The 19,208-nt window shown below is 57.2% G+C and overlaps 9 protein-coding genes across 9 annotated transcripts; 4 read left to right on the top strand and 5 right to left on the bottom strand.

The window, feature by feature from the left end:
* Positions 1 to 246: 246 nt before the first annotated feature.
* Positions 247 to 1,645, top strand: B0I36DRAFT_72134 (KptA family-domain-containing protein). Its single transcript, XM_046163271.1, has 2 exons — positions 247 to 623; positions 739 to 1,645. The coding sequence occupies exons 1-2, from the start codon at positions 402 to 404 to the stop codon at positions 1,525 to 1,527; spliced, it is 1,011 nt and encodes a 336-aa protein (XP_046016982.1). The 5' UTR covers positions 247 to 401; the 3' UTR covers positions 1,528 to 1,645.
* B0I36DRAFT_72118 (uncharacterized protein) lies at positions 1,646 to 3,109 on the bottom strand. The gene is made up of 2 exons (XM_046163270.1): positions 2,613 to 3,109; positions 1,646 to 2,539 (listed from the first exon to the last, which is right to left on the bottom strand). The coding sequence occupies exons 1-2, from the start codon at positions 2,893 to 2,895 to the stop codon at positions 1,764 to 1,766; spliced, it is 1,059 nt and encodes a 352-aa protein (XP_046016981.1). The 5' UTR covers positions 2,896 to 3,109; the 3' UTR covers positions 1,646 to 1,763.
* Positions 3,110 to 3,224: 115 nt separating this feature from the next.
* Positions 3,225 to 4,520, bottom strand: B0I36DRAFT_380985 (uncharacterized protein). The gene is made up of 2 exons (XM_046160838.1): positions 4,089 to 4,520; positions 3,225 to 4,020 (listed from the first exon to the last, which is right to left on the bottom strand). The coding sequence occupies exons 1-2, from the start codon at positions 4,408 to 4,410 to the stop codon at positions 3,485 to 3,487; spliced, it is 858 nt and encodes a 285-aa protein (XP_046016980.1). The 5' UTR covers positions 4,411 to 4,520; the 3' UTR covers positions 3,225 to 3,484.
* A 524-nt stretch (positions 4,521 to 5,044) lies between these two features.
* B0I36DRAFT_236075 (WD repeat domain-containing protein) lies at positions 5,045 to 8,374 on the top strand (the record flags this gene model as incomplete). Its single annotated transcript, XM_046149443.1, has 4 exons — positions 5,045 to 5,633; positions 5,690 to 6,319; positions 6,376 to 7,047; positions 7,110 to 8,374. 4 exons carry the CDS (start codon positions 5,045 to 5,047, stop codon positions 8,372 to 8,374), a joined length of 3,156 nt encoding a protein of 1,051 aa, XP_046016979.1.
* A 1,470-nt stretch (positions 8,375 to 9,844) lies between these two features.
* On the top strand, positions 9,845 to 11,077 carry B0I36DRAFT_345916 (uncharacterized protein; the record flags this gene model as incomplete). The annotated part of the gene is made up of 1 exon (XM_046156406.1): positions 9,845 to 11,077. One exon carries the CDS (start codon positions 9,845 to 9,847, stop codon positions 11,075 to 11,077), a length of 1,233 nt encoding a protein of 410 aa, XP_046016978.1.
* Positions 11,078 to 11,603: 526 nt separating this feature from the next.
* Positions 11,604 to 12,815, bottom strand: B0I36DRAFT_359495 (uncharacterized protein; the record flags this gene model as incomplete). Its single annotated transcript, XM_046158140.1, has 1 exon — positions 11,604 to 12,815. One exon carries the CDS (start codon positions 12,813 to 12,815, stop codon positions 11,604 to 11,606), a length of 1,212 nt encoding a protein of 403 aa, XP_046016977.1.
* An 85-nt stretch (positions 12,816 to 12,900) lies between these two features.
* On the bottom strand, positions 12,901 to 13,649 carry B0I36DRAFT_359494 (uncharacterized protein; the record flags this gene model as incomplete). The annotated part of the gene is made up of 3 exons (XM_046158139.1): positions 12,901 to 13,188; positions 13,210 to 13,423; positions 13,495 to 13,649. The coding sequence occupies 3 exons, from the start codon at positions 13,647 to 13,649 to the stop codon at positions 12,901 to 12,903; spliced, it is 657 nt and encodes a 218-aa protein (XP_046016976.1).
* A 539-nt stretch (positions 13,650 to 14,188) lies between these two features.
* On the top strand, positions 14,189 to 14,667 carry B0I36DRAFT_72077 (uncharacterized protein). Its single transcript, XM_046163269.1, has one exon. It carries the CDS (start codon positions 14,297 to 14,299, stop codon positions 14,591 to 14,593), a length of 297 nt encoding a protein of 98 aa, XP_046016975.1. The 5' UTR covers positions 14,189 to 14,296; the 3' UTR covers positions 14,594 to 14,667.
* Positions 14,668 to 14,741: 74 nt separating this feature from the next.
* Positions 14,742 to 17,495, bottom strand: B0I36DRAFT_345914 (uncharacterized protein; the record flags this gene model as incomplete). Its single annotated transcript, XM_046156405.1, has 2 exons — positions 14,742 to 16,637; positions 17,145 to 17,495. The coding sequence occupies 2 exons, from the start codon at positions 17,493 to 17,495 to the stop codon at positions 14,742 to 14,744; spliced, it is 2,247 nt and encodes a 748-aa protein (XP_046016974.1).
* Between the last annotated feature and the right edge of the window lie 1,713 nt (positions 17,496 to 19,208).

Here is a 19,208-nt window from a genome sequence, read left to right as displayed (position 1 = left end):
TGCTTGAGTCGACTCGTCCGGAGGTTTCAGTCCCACACATACAACACACCACGCACGTATTGCAGACCATTCGAGCGCTCTAGTCCTTGAAACGCTAGGAGAGCAGCAGCTTTTTGGGCACAAACTGTCCGAACTGTCACTTAGCAGCGAGGGCTGATTCTCATACTAAAGGGGCCCAAGGACAAAGAAGGAGAGCTGTGGCTGTCTTCACTGGGCGACTTGCGCTGGTGTCGTGGACGGCTCTGTTGGGTGTGCCACCATCGCGTGGATCACGGTTCATATCGACGACAGCAGTAGCAAGGCAGAGATCCGGACATCGGCCTGAAAGCGGCGCACGCCTCGCTATTCTTAATCGCAGACCAGCAAGCAGCCCCAGCAAGATAGTCAAGGCCGCGACCGGCATGGCAGACTTTGACAACGCCGAGCCCGTACCCCGTCACGGCGGCCGGAGTGGCGGCGCTCGTGATGGTAAAAGAAGAGGCGGAGGCGGCGGCCGCGGCAACAGCGACGGCGGCAATCGCGACGTGATCCTCTCCAAAGCGCTGTCTACTCTGTTGCGGCATCAGGCCGAGGCTGCAGGCGTCGAGCTCGACGGGGAAGGGTACGCGCGGTTGGACCAGGTGGTAAGTCATTCCTTCTCTTCTCTTTTTTTCTTCTCTTTATTGTTTATTATTCCCACTGCTCCCACACGACAAAGACACGGGCCCAGCTGATGTACTTTGAAACCTCCAAAAATAGTTCCAATGGCCGCGCATAAGGTCCCTGAAGCCCACGGTGTCCGAAATCAAGGCCGCGGTGGCGGACAACGCCAAGCAGCGCTTCGCGCTGAAGCGATCTCCCGAGGCCGAGGGCCAGGAAGGCCTGGACGCGGACGAGGACGACCCCAAGACGTGGATGATCCGCGCGAACCAGGGCCACAGCATCAAGCTCGCGAGCGAGGGCCTGCACACGCGCATCACTCTCGGCGGCGAGGCAGGGCAGGGTACTGCGGCGGACACAGCAGCAGCGGAAGGAAATATCCCGCCTGTGGTGGTCCACGGCACGTACTTCATCTTCTGGCCGGCGATTCTGGCCGCGGGCGGGCTGAAGAAGATGGGCCGGACGCATGTACATTTCGGCACGGGACTGCCCGAGGATGGGAGGAAGCAGACGCACGAGATTGCCGATGAAGACAGCACAGACGCCGGCAGCGGCAATGGCGGAGGTAACAAGAGGGTCATCAGTGGCATGCGCAGCGATGCCGAGCTGCTCATCTTCGTTGATGTCGAGCAGAGTCTGCGTGATGGCGGTATCGAATGGTGGCTCAGCTCAAACGGGGTGGTACTGACGGAGGGCGACAGGGACGGCGTCGTGCCGCTCAAGTACTTCAAGGAGGTCCGCGGTCGCAAGCAGGGCGTTGGACAACTGTGGAAGGATGGAGTGAAAGTGGCGGACCTGCCTGAGGGGACAGTGGCGAGGATGCCGCATGGAAAGGGACCTGGTGGCAGCAGAGGAGGGAGAGGAGGGCGGCGAGGAGGAAAGCAATAGTATCCAGTCAGTCACAGCTGGGACCATATGGCCATGGCCGCACGACCTCACGGAAACGAATACTTTTTGCACATGTAATTCAAGACATGACAGTTCCAGACTATGGACAGTACCATCATCATCCTAACCCACGCTCTGCACAATCAACACAACTTGCTGAGATCCACAGCTGATCGGACTCTGTCCAGGCGCGCGAAGGTTGCTTCTTACACAAACGCCCGTCTTTCTGCATCACACTACGTGACTGGTGGCTGTAAATCTTCCATGAATTTCCGGACATCTTCAAGGTACTCTTGATGTTCCCTGTGCAAGTGTATATAGACCACTTCTGCGATTCTCTCTTTGGTCTCTTTCTTCCCCAATGAGTCGCGAATAAAGCCGACACCTTCAGGAAGTGACATGGTCGGTGACTTGAAGACAGGATAGCCTTCATAATAGCCGTTCGAGGTCTGTTTGAGCTTGTACTCTGGTGACTGCTGGCCTAATTCTTGGCACAATTTGGACACCTTCGCCACAAAGGACTCTTGGGGCTCACTGCCAACACTCGCAGAGCTACTAGGCCTACAGCTAGTATTGTTTCCACTTCGGTCAGCAGGCAAGCTGTGTTTGGAAGACGGCTGGTTTAGTAAACCCTGCGAGTCTCTCTGCGCTGGCAGGGAGTTCTCTGCAGACTTTCGAGTCTCGGCCGCTGGTACTGAAGCTGGCAATGAATCGTGCCTGTCCGCGCTTACAGTTGCTCGACTTTCATATTCGTCAGTCCTCAACCGCTTCGAGGGGGCGGCTCGGGTCAGATATTCGAATGCGCATTTAGCAGCATATGTCTTGGCAGCCTTCTTGCTTTTGAATGAAGGACACTGACCGTCCGCATCAAGACCGTATGCGGGCCCCGGCACACGCTCCGGCAGTCCCTGGAGGCGCACGAAACATCTGAACATTGCTGGGGTTCCCTTGAGGACGTAAAATGATTCATAATCATAATCGGGAACGTCACGTCCTCGTTGTTGAAGGTGTTCTGCGGCTTGGTATCAGTGGCTGATTCGAGTAAAGCTACGGCAATGCCGTGCAACGGGAGGGAACTCGCATACCATTAAGCGTGCCAATCCAGTTCTCGTCGCCCAGCTCAGGGCCGGCCGCCAGTGCCGGAGCGAGCAGTCTAAGCAGAGGCAAAAGGGCCTTTTCCTCCTCAGCTGTGACAGGTGCAGCTCGGTTATGCTCAGCTTCGAAGCTTTGCTTCTCCGCGACCCATGCCTGTAGCAGGTGCCATGGGAGCCGTTCAGCATGAGCCGCCCCGTCCATTGTCGTGGAAAATGTGAAAAGAGTTCGCGAATGAAATGATTGCCTGGCAAACAACTTGAGAATCTTTGACATAAGGATCCAAGTGAGGCGAGATAGAGCCCAGGTGGTGTGGGAGCTGGCGGGTTTTATAGTGGACTGCCAGCCATTGTGAAGACACCTTCGCCTATCAATGGTCCTTGCGATGAAGCAATCGTCGAACGGGCCAGGCGGAATGCATACAGGCCTGACTCGATACGGAGTGTGATGACATGGGAGGAATGAAGTGCTATGGTTTGTGCTGTGGAGGTGAGGGCAGGCAGGTATAAGTGTGGTGGGGCCTGCAACGGGGAGCAATGGAAGCAGGCAATTGCAACCGCTGGCAAGGCAGACAAGGACATGCGCCAAACGCACAGCTCGCTGATTGGGAGCGCATGCATGCACGAGGCCGCCAAACACTAATGATGATGCAGCACAAGTTGGCCTCCTGCAGCGTCTGGTGCAGCCGCATGAGAGGTTTGCAGAAGCCAGAGCCTGCTTTTCAGAACCTGCACCCTTTGCAACAACAGACCAACACCCTCGAATTAATGCGGGCATGCAATGCGACTTTCGTGGCTCATTTGAAAACGTCCATTGGGATATCACTTAATCAACAAATCCGCGTGATTGGCCGCTGCCGACGAGTCTATTCAAAGAAGCCGCCATCGCTGTCGCTATCCTCGGCCGCAGCCTGCACCTCTGCCCCCGATAACTTGTCATGCTTGCCCTTGCCCTTCCTCTTCGCTGCGGCTCCAGCGGCATTGGAGTCTTGACCTGGCCGATCCCCTCCCTGCTTTGTAGACGACCTGGATGGCAGTTCTGTCGAGTTGGCGCCCTTTGCAGGCGTGGCGTTCAGATTGCGTTCCCGGATAGCCACCAGTGCCGACATGCCTTTTCTCTCTGCGCGCTCAATGTCGTACCAAATCGGCGGCCTCTCGACCTTCAGAGCCTTGACAGCCTTGCCAGTTGTTTTCGTGTCGACCTTTTCGTCCTCTTCGGTGCCTGACCCGGCGACAGGATAGAGACTGATGTACCGCTCCCGATGCGGGAAGAATCTCGCATACACGCCGTCTATCTCGGCCGTGCGTAAGTCCGCCGCAATCTTTTTCTTCTCTGCTTCGTCTTCGGTGGCGTCGAGTTGTGTTCGTAGTCTCTTTGCGAGACGGTCTGCCTTTTTGCGTTCTGCCGAGAAACATGAAGTGTGAGCGGGTGTACTCTAGCCTCAACTGAACTCGAGATCCACCACTTACCGAAAAATCGCACCATGTGGTACTTTGAGATCATGTCCTTGCGCTGCTTATCCTCGGCAGCCTTTGCTATCCGCGAACGGTGGTGCTCCAGCTCTCTCTCCAGGTCGTTCTGGACATTCGCAGGCAGGTCCTGACTTGTCCGCAGTAATCGTTCAATTGTCCTCGCGCGCTTCTTGACCCAAGGCATGTTGTCTGGCTTCGCCTTGTGCACTTTGCTCTTCTTCGAAGATGGGCCCACAGAGGCTGGACCTCGACTCCGGTCTTTGCCATGGCCTCTGGCCTCACCGTCAAAGTCGGCAAATTTCCTCTTGCCCGTGCTCATGCTGAGTGTGTATCCCTGGCGTATAGGGGTCTATGGGGAGTTGCGTAACGTAGCGTCGGGGTAGCGCAGCGGACGATGAGGCTTCGCGATCGTCTTTTGAGAGATGCTGGCGGAGGGACTGTACTTTTTTTCTGGGGCTTCTCGCAGGCGCTGTGCGACCCTGCCTCTCAACGCCAACCCACGCTCCTGTGGAGCATATCGATAAGGCACGATGGCGCTGCTGTTCCGCCTTCCCGCAAGCGCGGAGTGTAACCCGTTCACAGCTTCGAGCCATTGTCGGGTCCAGCTCGCGGTCATGTCGAGGCGCAATTGAGCGCAATCGAGTTGAACACACAGGACTACACTTTTCCAACAGCCACTCTGAGCTGCAGAACCGGCTCCACTGTGGACAACGTCGAACATCAACATTCAAATGGCCTGGAAACAAAAGGATCAAGTGTAACGGAGCCGAGGTTGTCGCGCTCCTTGCATCATTGCCAAGTCGGCGCAGGGACGAAGCCATTCGCGATTCATTCTATAAGCGGGCCGCCAGTCTTGCTTTCGTCAATCACCGGGCCAGTCATAAAATCGGCGCATCACTCTTGGCGGTAGACAGCAAGCCTTGCTATTCATGCAGTAGCCGGCCATCGCAACCATGGACCGCCCAGAGCCGGGCCTGATCAAATGGTCACCTTCACCAGAGCGTGACAGCTTCATCCATGTTAACCTGACGCAACGGGTGGTCCAGCTATACCAGCCAACAGGCCGTGCTCATCGTGGTCGCTTCGAGTATGAAAAGCTCCAGAAGCATGACGAGTCGCCGCCATTGACGACGTATGACTGGTCGCCGTTCATACCCGACCTGGTCGCCGTGGGCACGGCTAGTGGTACGGTCAATCTCCTTCGCATTGATGGTTCTAATGGATACTACGAGCTTCCCATCAGGCAAGGGCGCATGTGCCAGTCTGTTGCGTTCAACACTGGCAGCTTGCTAGCGGTTGGCTTGGATCGAGTACGAAACGACCAGTGTTTGCATGTTTGGGATGTGAATCGTCTGGCAAGCCGCAAAGAACCGGGACTTCCTGTCGATCCTCAAGGGACCCGAGAGGCGGACCGCGCTGTGCCTCCTGTTCGACAGATTGAACCTAGCGTGTCAGTGTCGAGCACTAAATTCTTTGAGGACAGCCCCCAGACTCTCGTTGCCGCGGTCAAGAACCAGGGAATACGTATCTACGATTTGAGAGGTAACAACCATCTACTTCCGCCACTGCGAAAGAGCCTTTGCTAACATAATGCGAAGACCCCCAGGGAGCTGTCATCAACTTTCAGACCAGGTGCAATAACAATCTTGCAATCGACTATGCGGACTCCAATTACTTTGCTTCCTCATCTCTAGACCAGCCAGCAGTCATTGTCTGGGACCGACGTGCAGCTGCAAGAGCCTCATCATCGCCGTCATACCTGGAGGCCGTCGACTCTGACAGTCTCCCATGGGGTGCTGCACTCAAGGTAGAGACAGCGATTGACGTTGACCCTCGGCAGTTCAACGACAGGCACTCCCTGATTCGATCATTGCGCTTCTGCCGGGACCAGAGAGGCTTGCTGGCCGCTCTGTCGCGGACAGGACAGCTAAAAGTATACGAGACTCTCAAAGAAATAGATAACCCCGAAGTCCTTTTCGAGAATAGCCCAGAACTCCTGAACATCAGGAAGTCGAGCGACCTCGATCTGGGCCACATGCAGACATCTGAGCTCAAGAACGACCGAATCGTTTCCTTCGACTGGGTCAACCTGAGCTCTCCAGCTCTCAGGCCTCGAGCGGTGGTCCTTCGACAGAATGGATCCTTTGATATCCTCGAGAAACCGTCATTCACTACCGATCATGTGTACAAGATGGTGCCATGGCAGGCCCCACATCGCGGTCTTCTGGGTATGTGCCTATATGCTCTATGACTTCCGCCGAGTCCATGCTAATCGTCGATAAAGAAGGGTCAAGTTACCACAGCATGATGCGATTCGATGCGCCAACTTATCGCGAAATGCTTGGATCCAGATTGATAGACGATGCGCTGGCAGAGATCGCACTGTTCGGTGACAACAAGGCCGATTTGAAACCTATCATACAGGGTGTGCTACAAAGCCAGCCACCGGATCATGACGTGGTTGAAGATGCCATGGCTTCCAACCAACCACTGCCAGACGCGCTGAAGCACCTACCCACCACTTCCAGCAAGCTAATAGAGCTCAGGCGCTTCTCGCGAGATGCGCTGCAGCCGAAACGAGCGGCGAAAGACCCAGAACGGCGGCCTGCTAGTATCGAGGAACTCAGTCTGTCTCTGGCAAGCCTCAGTACCGCTGGTGGAGAACCGCCCACCAACCTGCAATTGCGAGAGAAACTGCTCGGGACAATATGGCACACGACTGGCTTTCCAAAGGAGGCCCAGACCATCATCAACCACACCATGCTATACCGGGCGATCGACAAGTACTCGTTTGACTACACGCACAACCGCGAGGTCGTCTCTGACGACCCTTGGCTCAGAGACCTCTGGGACTGGGTTGCGGGGGCAGATGAAGCGGCCTATGATGGCGGAATGATGTACCAAGGCATGGATCTAAGTTTTGTCGGAGTGTCCAGCATCTGGTTCCACGACCTAGGTAAGTCTCATTTACCTGCATCCATATATCCTGTAGAGCATTGCTGATGCCAGCAATCCCAGGCCGATGTGGCCATTATCGCCTCACGTCGGGCGGGCCCATGCCAGACGACACGACGTGGAGTCGGTGCCTGCAATCGATCAACAAACGGAGCGGTGCACTTGCGTATGACGGCTGTGAGACTTCGCGATCAGCACACAGGGCCGCTGCCATGCACATGTGTGGCTGGGGTTGGTCCGCCCACGGAGCTTTCTCAGACTATGCGAAAATGCCCGAGTCTGAGCGGACTTCGTCTTGGCACACGATGGCCACGGCTCATGCACTCTTCACAGGAGACTCAAAGAAGGCCATTCAGCACCTGAAAGATGCAAGTGCAGAGTATCCGGAGCTCCTATTTGTCTCACTGGCCCTCCAACTCATTGGCAGAGGCGACGTTGATCTTGCCAAGGAACAGCTGGACTTCGACCAGGCCGCGGCGTCCCGAACGGATCCGTACCTGCGTGCCATCTCTTCTCTGATTGCCACCAACGACTGGGAGCTCATTGCTGACCAGGAGTCTCTTCCTCTCCGCGAGCGGACGTACATTGCTCTTCGCAATTTCGACGATGAGAAGCTGTCGCAGTGGCTGCGAGTCCAGGTGGCTAAAGCCAAAGAGACTGGAGATATCCAGGGCATTCTCCTTACAGGCATTACAGACGACCTGGTCGACATTATGGCGACATATGTTGAAAAGTACAACGACGTACAGACGGCGACGCTTGTCTTGTCCATTTGCTCACCCCGGTACATAGACGACTACCGCTGCACTGCCTGGCGCAACGCGTACCGTGCCTATCTGCAACGCCACAAGGCGTACTTCCAGCGCACGAAGTTCGAGGTTGAGAGCACCAAGAAGAGCAAGAGAGGCGGCTTGCCCACCATCAAGTCTCCGTCCCGCCAGATTGCGCTGCGCTGCGTGTACTGCGATGCCGAGTATGAGCTGTCCAAGATGGGGTCGGTGCCGGTATCGGCCGGCAACGACAACAAGCATTCTCTGGCGTGGGCGAGCATCAACGCGGGCGTGAGCTGTCCCAACTGCGGCCGGCATCTCCCTCGCTGCGTCGTGTGCCTGGAGGTTGTAGGTGTCCCTCGATCAGACAAGCCCGAGGCTTCCCCTGACCCCGAGGTCCGAGCCGCGGCGAGATTCCCAACCTTTTGCTTACAATGCGACCACGTGTTACACTTGGACCATGCCCGGCAGTGGTTCGCGAGGCATGTCGAGTGCCCAGTGCCCGAGTGCCGGTGCCGGTGCAACTTTCGTGCGAATCCGGAATTGAACTACAAGTAGAGTGAGGCAAGGCGCATGTTTGTGACGGGCTCGCACATGTCAAGCGTATGTGCCCTCAGCCACGGGGCGAAATGGCGCCAATAGAGGCCACAAAGAGCTTGGGGGGTGTCCAGGAAAGTGCTCCGAAGCGTCCATTCTCTCAGGAACGGACATGAACAAGGAGCTTCCAATCGACAAGTATCAGCCGGGCACCTTGTGCATTGTGCTCCAGATGTGTCGTTGAATAACTAGATGCTGGGTGCACGAGACTATCTCAGTGAGCCAGCCAGCCAGGGCGGCATCGTGTTGCGCAGCACAGTACACTGACTGCACGGGCACGATGCATGCTCGAGAGAACCGTGTAAGACACGGCTGCGTATGCGAGGGCTGCTTTGTGTCAAGAAGTGCCGGACCGAGAGTGTCGTGAGGGGTCTGGTCACATGAGTTGTCAGGCCGTACATGCCGGCCCATGCTCAGGCGGAGATGAGGGGTCCGACTGCAGCAAGCTGGATGACAGCTGCACACCACATCCCTTCAAGGCAGCTCTCTCTCGGTGAGCTCCAGTCTGTGCTGTCATCCTTCACTTCTCCTTCCTTTCCCCTCATTCCATCCTAAACTCACCTGCCTACCTGCCTGCCTGACGCCTGGGCACGAGGAAACCACGTCGTTAGCAAACGACCTTATCGATGCTCATTACTGCCACAGCCAATCTCTCCCCATCTGTCGTGTGTCAGAATCATAAGCTCTAGCTCATGCAAGCCACCTTCTCGCCTTTCTTCTGGCTGAGAGCTTACTTTGTCAGCGCTCTATCTGCGTGATACTGTGGTCAAGCTGGTGACTTTCGAAGAACAACGGCCCTCTTCGATCGCTGGTTCCTGGAGGCTTAATTCTTGCCGTCAACTTCCTGGTCTCCGTTCGGGAAGTTCATGCCTCTTATCTCGAGTATACATCCTCGTCCTTTTCCATAAACAAAACTGGCTGGCAGTACCCAGTCTTGAGGCATCGAAATACACGACGATCTGCCCCTAAGCACAAACCGCCATGGCGACCTCACGAAGCCCTCGTACCAGCCGAGGTCATATCTACCACCACGACATCGCCTCACCATTGACATACTTGACCCCTCTACCAACAAGCAACGCTGGGATGAGCAAGCATCCACCCGCCAGCCAGATCGGTAACATCCCTCACAACGATGTTGTCCGGGCAGCAGGTCGACCCAGCCGCGCCGGGTCTTCAATGCTGAGCATCGAGGACATGCACAAGTGCTACGTCAGCAACAAGGCCGAGCTGACCAAGCACATCAGCACCGCGGCGGGTGCGGTCGAGCAGCTCTTTGGTGATGATGGCTGGTTTGTGAGGTGGTACGAGATGCCAGTGCAGAGGGCCGGCAGCGTATCCAGCAGGAATATAAAGACCACGGTTCAGAAGTCCGGGCCACCTGGAACGATCGATCTGATCAAGATGCGGAACGATATCTCATGCCACGATATGCACAATCTGGTCGAACACGTCGATATCCCTACGAACATGACGTCCTGGGCCGTCAAGAGAATCGTTTCCCGCTTTGATGAGCAGCAGCGGCTCTTTAGCTGGGTCATCGGCCCTCAGGAACAGCCTCTTCTAGAGACCATGCTGCGGGGCGCACAGCTTTGGTGCGAAGAGCTCGCGCCCACATTATCTGTCGACCTTCACTATCGTGACGATCTCTTCTCCGAAATGAAACATCCCGCCCCAAGCTCGGCGATGCCGCCAGCGAGGATAGAGGATAGCGATACATTGCCTGTGCCAGAGAGATTCTCCTGGGACCTACAATCGGATAGGTCGACACCTCGGTCCGAGGTTCTGAGAAACGCCGATACCTTGTGGTCCAACCGCAGACAAGCCCATGTTCAGAGGCTCAAAGGCGTGCCAGAGTCGACTTTTCATCATTTCCAGCCCTCAAATTACTCGCAGGCGGCAATGGGTCCCTTGTTCCAAACTGGCGGCGATCGGAATCAGCCAGAACAGGTTTCGGAAGCCATGCCTGACAAGGATGGGGCGGGTGTGTTGGATTTTGAAACGGCCGTAGGGGTCTTCGAGAAGCTCAATGTCAATGACGCGGATCCAAATCGTGTCGAGAGACTCCGAACTCTTCCGGATGGCACAAAACTATACCTTTTGGTAGACCGAACCGAAGTGGAAGAATGGGTGCGCACGTGGGCATACGAGGCGGAGCCGGGGTCGGCAAATGTCGAGCACTGGACGAATATATACTCCAAGCTGATTGAGCTGCTGCCACCCAATCAGTTCAAAATGTTTGCAGCGCGAAATTCCACGTCAGGCTCTTCCGGACAGAAGCAAGATCACAGGGCAGGAGAGATGATTGGCGTCGGCTATGTCCACCTTTACTCCGGGGTGGCATCCATCCACTGCATCACGGTGCTGCCTCAGCACCGCACCAAGGGTCTGGGATCCGCCCTCACGCGCTACGCAATGGGCATCGGCAAGGACATGGGCCTTCACATGGCCATGCTCACTGCGTCGACGTCATCACCTTCGTATGGAGGAAAAGCTGCATTGTTTAGCCAGCTCGGATTCAAGGAGTTCGGGAGGGTCAAGATGTACGTGTACCGGCCGCTGCGTTTGCCGGACACGGCAATGCTGGCTTCAGACAAGATTCGCGAGGCAGAGAACGAGGGTTGGGAATGGGTTGATGATGATGAGGACGAGGATAGTGATTGATGGTCTGATTGCCTGGCTCAACCAAGAAGGATCTCACGGCATGTGCTTGGTGACTTGAAAACAATCGTTTCTGACATTCTCGCAATCCATCACGCTGCGGCGAGGGACAAATTGTTGTTCTTAAAAAAAGAAAACGCAAAAAGGCTCGGAGCGCAAACCAAAGAAACGTTCAGGCAGAAAATCACTGGTGTGAGTGCCAGCGCGAGCATAAGTTATTCAGTGAGCTTTGACGGATACGATATCTCCCTTCCAACATGCCACTCACTTGTTCTACGCATGATCAACGTGACATCTGCTTGGGACTTTCTTCATGAACTTCATCATGGTATCAGAAAAAGGGGCGGGGGGGGTATCATTGAAATTGACCATGATTCTCAAACTCAAGGGAACAGCTGATCAGCGGCAAGACCTGTCTTTGCCCAGGCCACGTGCAAGTCTCTATCAAGTCCTCGCGTTAAAATCAGAACACCATGCTTTGCTCTCCTGATATACATGGCAAGCGAGCACGTGCCCGAAGCTAGAAATCTTACAGCACCATTTTCCACAGCGGCACTGCATCTCTACCCGTCGCCGAGGGTGTGGCAATGACGTCGTACGCAGAGCCGACAGCACCCTCATCGCCATGATAATGAGAGCCAGAGCCAGACCCGCGAAGATCCCGGTTCACCCGCAGGATCCAGTCATTCTCGGCCTGCAGCGCGTCGCGCTCAATCGCCTCCATGAGCGTCAGCTCCGCGAGCATGTCGTTGACGAGGGTTTCGCAGTCCGCGAGGATCCTCTCGAGGCTGGATAGAGTTTGCTGCTGCCGCTGCTCCGGCTGTTGCTGTTGCGATTGCGACTGCTGCCGTGCATGATGCTGGGACTGTGTTCTGGAATGCTGCTTCGATGGCTCGCCTGCGCCGCGCTGGGGACGAGCAGCAGTAGCAGCAGCAGGTCTGCCGTTCTCCTCCCGTGTCCCCAGCGACGCATCAGCGGGAGAAGCAGCAGCGGAAAGGAGGGGCACCCGTCCCAGGTCCCTCAGCATCCTCCGCCACGACTGCAGCTTCCTCACCAGCCCAGGACAGTCGCTCTTCCAGCCACTGGTGTCCAGCTCGCTGACAAAGAGAACCTCGTCGCTGTCGTCGAGCAGGTCCTCGGCCGCGCCTTTTCTCTGCGCAGCCAGGATGTCAGCGACCTGCTCTGCCCAGTCCTCAAACTCGCGCGTCAGGCGAGCGTACTGCTCTCCGCCACTGAGCGACCAGATCCCGCCCAGGACCTGGTCCAGGGTCTGGATCTTGTCCTCGAGGGCCATCGCCTGCCCTCCGAGTCTCTCGCCATCGGCATCAGCATCGGCATCGGCGTCACACCACCGCAGCAGAGCCGCGATGTTATGCCCCTCGGCCTCCCTCTGCTCGAGCTGCGTGAGCTGCCGGCTCTCCCGCGCGACGTCCTCGAACCGCGCGCCGAGCTTCGACCGCGCGCTGGCAGACCACTCGGCGCTCACGGCCGCGGCGTCGCGGTGCATCAGGGACAGCTGCAGCAGCTCGGTCTGGAGGCGGCTCGTCTCGGCCGAGATTGCGACGTTGGCGGGCAGCTTTGACGGCGAGGGAGGGGCGAGGAACGTGGCTGTCAGCGGTTTGGGGGCGTGCGACTTCAACGGGCTGTAGTGCTGTTGGTTTGTGTTGAATGCCGGTCTTTGCTGCTGCTGCTGCTGGGCTGCGCTTGCGGTCGTCGATGATGGTAAGGGTGGTGGCGGCATGGAAGAAGACGATGCTGCTGCTCCTCCCGGTGCTGAGGATGCCGACGTGCTTTGCGCGCTGCCGGTCGTCGCCCTGCCGAGATCTCTACTCGCGCTGGCATGATGCCCTCGGCCTGTCGTCGTCGTCCTCGAAGCCGACGGCCCTGTTCTCGACGCTGTCGTCGGTCCCGGGCCCGCCGCCGCTGCTGCCGGGCGCAGTGTCGTTGCCGAAGTCAATGTCGTCACTGTAGACTTTGCCCTGGCGTGACCCATACCTGCGCGACCAGCACCTCCACTCGCGGTCTTCGAACTCGTCCCGGTCGCCGACCTCGGCCGGGTGGTTGTCCCCGTCGCCGCCGTCGTTGTTGTCGTCCCAGAAGCGGCGATTGTAGCACTGTTACTCAGCGGCGGATACCGCGTCGACGGTGCCCTGCCCAGCCCTCTCGCACTCGCGCCTGTTGTCCCCGATGCCCCCGGCGCACTCGTGCCCGTGCCCGTCGTCGTCGTCGATCGTGTGCGTCCACTCGCCGGTGCCGGCCCCGTCCCCGAGGCCGTCGCAGAGGCAAGCGCCCTCGTGGCTGATCTCGCCGACGCCGCCCCAACCCCCGGCCCTGCTCCTGTGGTCGCTGCTATGCTGCTCGTAGACAAGCCCGATCGATGAGTGGGATGCTTCATGGGCAGTCTGCTCGGCGAGGCCGACCCTGCCCCCACTCCCGCTGCTTGTGCAGCAGTAGATGCTCCAGTGCTGCCACTACCATTCGTCGTGCCCGGGTTGCTCCCCGTCGTCGTCGAGAGGCCAGCTGGCCGACGCAGCGAGCGCGTGCGGCCCAGGCCGCTTGGGTTTGAGGACGACATTTTTGCTGCTCCCCAAAACAGAACCCTTCACGTTGTTAAGCTGCCCGCCTGCCTCGCTTGTCTGATGTTCCTTTGGATACAAATCGGGGCTTTTGCGTTGTGAAGTAAGTAAGCCGCAGTTGCTTCCAAGCGGTGTGTCGCGATTTGGAAAGTAGGGTTCCGCCGTGTTCCCCGGGGGGTCCTATCTTCCAATGGACGTGCGTATGCCCCCCTTTTGCGGTGAGCAAGAGATCCCCAGGGTCAATTAAGTCAGGTGGTGAAATGGGAGTTTGGTGGTGGTAATAGTCGGGGGAAGAAGGATGACGTTTGGGTGGTGTGTGTATTGCTGGTGTGGTTAAGCTCATGTGATTGGACGCCGGCACCGGGATTGTAAACAACAAAATGGCGAAAGCTTAAGCCTCCTGTTTGTCCCTGCAGATCCAGGCGCCGTTTCAACCAACGGACCGCCCCCCCCCACACCAAGTACGTAGTTAGCGTGCTGAAAGGCAATAAATCACCACCATGCTTGCTGAACCTCATCAGCTTCACAGTCCACACACAGAGGTTTCTCATGAATCCTGGCTTTCGCTGCAGTCTCTCAAGTCTGTCCCGAGCACGTGGGTACACACTGCGCATAACCAAGGCCCGGACAACATCCAGTCGGAGGCATGTCATTCTCTTGGCATTTTTCTTCAATCTGTGCTGGAACTCTAGCAAGAAACTTTTTCGTTGGTCCCATTAACATTTGGCATTCTGTAACACTGCCCTCGGATCCCATCTCAACTATATTCACTGCCCTCCTGACAGCTGCCGAATCCAGCCGACCTCGCTTCCCTTTCATCCTTGTTTTGGTGCAGCGTTCAATGCAGGAAAATGCAATAGTTCTCGATTACAAAAATGGAATAGATGTCGTGTGTATGCAAAGTGCTGGTGGTATCGGTCGTGAACAAAGAAAAGATAAATAAAAGCCTGGATGCCCTTTCCATGTATTGTGCCACCCCGTCGTTCCCCCAACCAGTCGTCATATTTAGCATGATGCGAATCATTATTCTCTTTTTTCGCCATTTCCGTTTTTGTACATGTAGTGTGTTTGTCCTCTGGACTTAAGAGCGCCTACGCAGAGGCCTGCTTGCCGAGCATGGCGCGCAAGTCTCGCTTCTCGGCGATGAGGCGCTCGTAACATTCGTAGCAGATCCGAACGTCGCATCCGCAGCAGACCATCCGTGGGTCTTTCTCCTTCTTGTGGCATGTCTGGCATTCGACCGAGTTGTGCTCGTTTTGCGAGGTGACCCAGTTCTCGTGTCGAAACCAGCAGTTGTAGTGGCGGTCCGTGATGGGCGGCGCCACACGGACATCTGTCGTCGGGGCCACAGGCTTTTCCAACTGCAGAGGGAACAGCTTCCGGATCGACTGGATCTTGGCCTGATCCTCCTCGGTCAGAGAAGCCTCTGCCTCACGCACTGGAAAGCTGTCTGCTCGCTCTTCGTGGAATTTACGGACAAGCGCATTCTTGCTGAGGCTGTCGGCAAGGTTGTATAGCTCACGACCGTCCAACGGCCTTGGTCCCTTTAGTGGCGGCCCTGTTGCTGTCCGAGGGCGTTGCCGAAAGGGGTTGATCATGGGCGAAGGTGCGAACGGCGGCAGAGTATCGTTGGTCGCGCCTCGTGGCCTTGATCCCGATCTGAATCCAGCCGGAGGGGGTCCATTCAAGTTCTGCGCACTGGCGACTGGTCGCAATCCCCGGCCTCGCGGTGGCCCTATGCTGCTTGCCATGCTCGTATTCGTGCCAGCACGGGGACGAGCTCCAGGGAAATCTCCCCTGCTATCCATCGGGCGCCTGTCTTGAGACAGGCTGCGTGACTCGGATGTACTGACAGAGGGCGGCTGGCTTTGCGAGATGGATGTTTGCAAGGTTGTCAGTGACGCTGTTGAACTTGACGTCGTCATCTTCGCCGGCTCCTGCTGTTGCTGCTGTGGTAGTATCACGTTCAAGCCGCCCATTTGGCTGTCTTGGGAGATATGCGGCATCAGATCCCCAGTTGACGACTTCTCAATTGTTGGCAAAGAGATCGAAGGCGCTTCTGACTTGTCCGATTGCTGTTTGCCTTGTGACGGCTGCTGCGGCAGGCCGGGGACAGGCTTCGTGATAGACATGGTAGGGATGACCGGTAGATCCTTGAGAGTCGGTGTGCTGACATTTTTGCCATCATCGGCGAGATATGCGGTACTGGCCGTTGACTTGGCGGCAAGCGAGCTCGCGTCGGTCGACGACGTGCGCTTGTGCACGAACGCCTTGAACTTGTCCTTGATCTTGCCCATTTCCTCGGCGACAGGTGAGATTACGGGTTCGCTGCTCTTCACAGGCGCAGGCGACGGTGCTACACGAGGCGATTTCTCAAACGGAAGAGGCGACCGGCGTTTATCCCCCGGTCGCAGTCCAACTCCTGGAACTCTCGGAAGCTGCTTCACCTCCAACTGCCGTCCGGCCGAGGGCGTGGGCGTTGGTACGCTGGCGGACGGTTTTGCTGGGCCAGGCGTCAGAGCTAGAGGGTGCTTGGCTGCTGTCGGCTCGTCCTTCAATTGTACTGCTGGCGGCGAACCGACTGGTTTTCTCCCGAGCTTGACTGTTTCCGGTTTCTTCACCGGTGCTTCACTGACGGCAGTCTTGGGTGTGGTGTTGAAAGACTCGCCTAAGGGTGGAGTGGGGAAGCTGTAAGTGGACAGGATATCGCCCAAGACGGAGCCAGGAATTGAGGCGGCATCAGAGATGCGTGGTTCTGCCTCAAGGGTTGGCGCATTGTTTTGTTTTGGCGGCGGCGGTGGTGGTGGTTGCTGTTTGTTGCTGTTTTGTTTCGCCGAGAAATCTGACTGGCTCGTTTGTGAAGCCAGGCTTCCGCCGAAAGTCCTGAATGGCAAGGTATTCGCCGTGCTTCCCGCGGGCTCAGCACCACGACCCTGTATAACCGGCGGTAGCGCCTTCTCATCCACAGATGCGTTCCCGCGCGGCGCCTGTATACCAGTTGCAGCAGTGCTTCCATGCGTCACAACCAACTTCAGATCAGCCACCGCAATGCTACGATCGGATCTGTTGGAGGACGCCCTGCGCCTCCATACTTCTCGTCGCTGCGGGGTTTCCTGTTTCACTGATGGAGGCGACGACATCAAGCCATTGCCGCCACTGGGGTTGGGCCGGTGCTGCGACGCCTGTGGTGGTGTTCGAGGTCTGCCGCTCTCTGGCAATGTCTGCTGCCGAGCTTTATCCTCCCCAAAGCCATGCCTCGTGGCGTTTGCATCATCCTGTAGCGACCGCAGCGCCATATCTCTCCCAGCCTGGACCGATGGTCTGCTCGGCTCACTGCTGCGGTCCTGGTCTGAGGCTGGTGACGGTTCGCTGTCTTTCGAGCCGTCGCTCGTATGCGATGATCGGTTCACCGAGTCGGTTGAGCTATTGGAATACGCCGAGAGGAGGCTCGATATCGAGGAAACGCGCTTCATCTCTCGCGGAGTCGGCTTTACGCTGGCCTCGGGGACCGGCTTGCGGACCGGTTTTCTCTTGATCGCACTAGGGGCCGGCGAAGGGAGCTGCGAGGCGTCGGTCGCAAACGGCGCAGAAGGAGGTAATTGGGGAACCGGCGAAACGAAAGATCTGGCTCCAAGGCTCGAAGCCAAGCCGGGCGCGGCGCTCATGGTAGCCATGCCGAGGCCCTGTTTCCTCTGGGGATAGGGTAGTACTGGCAACTGTGGGAATGGGACGGTGTCGTCTGAAGTGCCGGCGTTGTTCAAGCCTGGAGGCGGCGCGGGCAGAGCCTTTGAGAAGCGGGAGCGTCCCGTCTTCGGGGCGGCCAGGAGGCCGCTCGTCGAATCCATGATGTAATTATGTATTTCGAGTATGATGGGTACTTCTGGGTCTGGTGGGAGGCTGTCAAACAGCCAGTGTCGCAAAGGCCTATCGCATAAAGAGCGTGCGGAGCGTCGTCATGTCGTTCAAACGTGGTGTGGAGTGGGCACAGAGGAGGATGCAGCGAGGCCTGGATTCATAACTTGGACCGATGTTTGAGAATGAGATGGGACGAAACTGGGCGAGCGTGTTTATTTTTGCTCGTCGCCTCTGGGATCAGCAGCGTCGCCCGTGCCCAGCCAGCGTCAGCTCCCAAAGAGGGGCGAGCTTGAAATGATGCCGCCTCGTAGGCAGCCGAGAGCCAGGAGTTAATGCAGGTACGCGGCCTCGTTGGCCAGTAGCGTCGGGTGAACCCTGTCCCTCGCGTTCCGCTGGTCCCGACCGGCGCCCTCTTCCAGGGGTGGCGCAGAGGCGGATCGTTCCAAGTTGTGCGGCAGGCTGCCAACGTCGCTCTTAGGCCTGCGACTAAGGGGGTCGAGGACAATAAGATGGCCCCAGTGTGGCCGTCCACTAGTCGCCACCACACCCCAGTGCCCGAGGAATCTCTTTTTGGAGCACGCCTCTCTGTGTGCGTTCTCGTGGGATCCTCACAGGAGCGAGCGCGGTCAAGCTGTATATCCCTGCCTCGTCCTTTTGGTGTTCGAGAGGTGTTCGATCCCGATGGGGCAGAGGGTGCTCAGCGTCCGACGAGATGGGCCAGCATCCCTGCAGCAATCCATGTCGGTGCTGAGGATGCTCTGAAGCTGCATGACCAGCAACACACCAGTGCAGGGGGGTTTTCCCAGGGCACGTTGCGTCAAAGAGCCGAAATGGGGCCTGCCTTTGCTGGCGGCATAGCGCCACCCGTCACGGAACAAGCGGGCTCCCGCAGGTTGTAGGCAGGCGTCCTCTTGAGCATCGTGGTCGCAGAAGTTCCCCCCCTGCGGCGGTCAAGTTAGTACCCACGCGCTGAAACACCTGCCATCCCAGCCCACCCGCACGGCAGCGCCGCATCTGTGACGCATAGCATTCCAGCCGGATGCGACCCATGCCGCGCATGCTGGGACTCGCGCTGCGCCCGTCGAGTCGACACCGGCAGTAGTCCCGATTTTTATCATGGGATTCTGACTCGCTGGTCAGTGTCGCCCTGCATGCTGTACAGAATAACTCATCAGAAAAACGCAACAGTCACGCGCATTCTGCTTCATCACCAAAGACCGTTGGTGCAGAACCGTGTCACATCCTCATAGTGAGACATTCCCCCCTGAACACCACTCCTAGGGGGGCTCACAGACCAAATTCCCCGCGGAGAGACCCTCAGTGGTTCTCAAAGAGGAGGAACAGACCTGCATACTGTCATCCTATACTAGCGGCTCTTTCCATGATCCTGCAATCATTCTTTGTCTCTCGTCAATTTGTCATCTACCATTTTCGGCAGCTGCCAGAATGCATGTTCATGTCCGCGCGCGAGTTGTTTCAACATGCGGAACGAGCAGGCGGAAGGGAATGCCCAGCAAAAGCTCCGGGCGGATGCTCTTTTGTCGCAGATATACTCCTATGATTTGTTTTTTTTCAATGCCTACGCGGCATGTAATTTTGACCTCGCGAGTTCACGATGCCGTACTTGGTTAGGGCCACATGGGACGTTTCCCATGAAGCTAGCGCCACCAGATGGGCCGCCCCTGTTCACCAAGGAAGACGGG

This window comes from Microdochium trichocladiopsis (genome assembly GCF_020744255.1).
Source record: "Microdochium trichocladiopsis strain MPI-CAGE-CH-0230 chromosome Unknown B0I36scaffold_2, whole genome shotgun sequence".
Classification (NCBI taxonomy): domain Eukaryota; kingdom Fungi; phylum Ascomycota; class Sordariomycetes; order Xylariales; family Microdochiaceae; genus Microdochium; species Microdochium trichocladiopsis.
This window is presented reverse-complemented; position numbering and strand designations above follow the sequence as displayed.

What these genes read in the sequence shown, in the direction of transcription:
- B0I36DRAFT_72134 (XM_046163271.1), top strand. Translation starts at nt 402, where the DNA reads ATGGCAGACTTTGACAACGCCGAGCCCGTACCCCGTCACGGCGGCCGG. An exon ending in ACGCGCGGTTGGACCAGGTG is followed by an intron (nt 624 to 738) that starts GTAAGTCATTCC and finishes CTCCAAAAATAG; the next exon opens with TTCCAATGGCCGCGCATAAG.
- B0I36DRAFT_72118 (XM_046163270.1), bottom strand. Translation starts at nt 2,895, where the DNA reads ATGTCAAAGATTCTCAAGTTGTTTGCCAGGCAATCATTTCATTCGCGA. An exon ending in CTGGATTGGCACGCTTAATG is followed by an intron (nt 2,540 to 2,612) that starts GTATGCGAGTTC and finishes ACCAAGCCGCAG; the next exon opens with AACACCTTCAACAACGAGGA.
- B0I36DRAFT_380985 (XM_046160838.1), bottom strand. Translation starts at nt 4,410, where the DNA reads ATGAGCACGGGCAAGAGGAAATTTGCCGACTTTGACGGTGAGGCCAGA. An exon ending in CCACATGGTGCGATTTTTCG is followed by an intron (nt 4,021 to 4,088) that starts GTAAGTGGTGGA and finishes GTTTCTCGGCAG; the next exon opens with AACGCAAAAAGGCAGACCGT.
- B0I36DRAFT_72077 (XM_046163269.1), top strand. Translation starts at nt 14,297, where the DNA reads ATGTCATTCTCTTGGCATTTTTCTTCAATCTGTGCTGGAACTCTAGCA.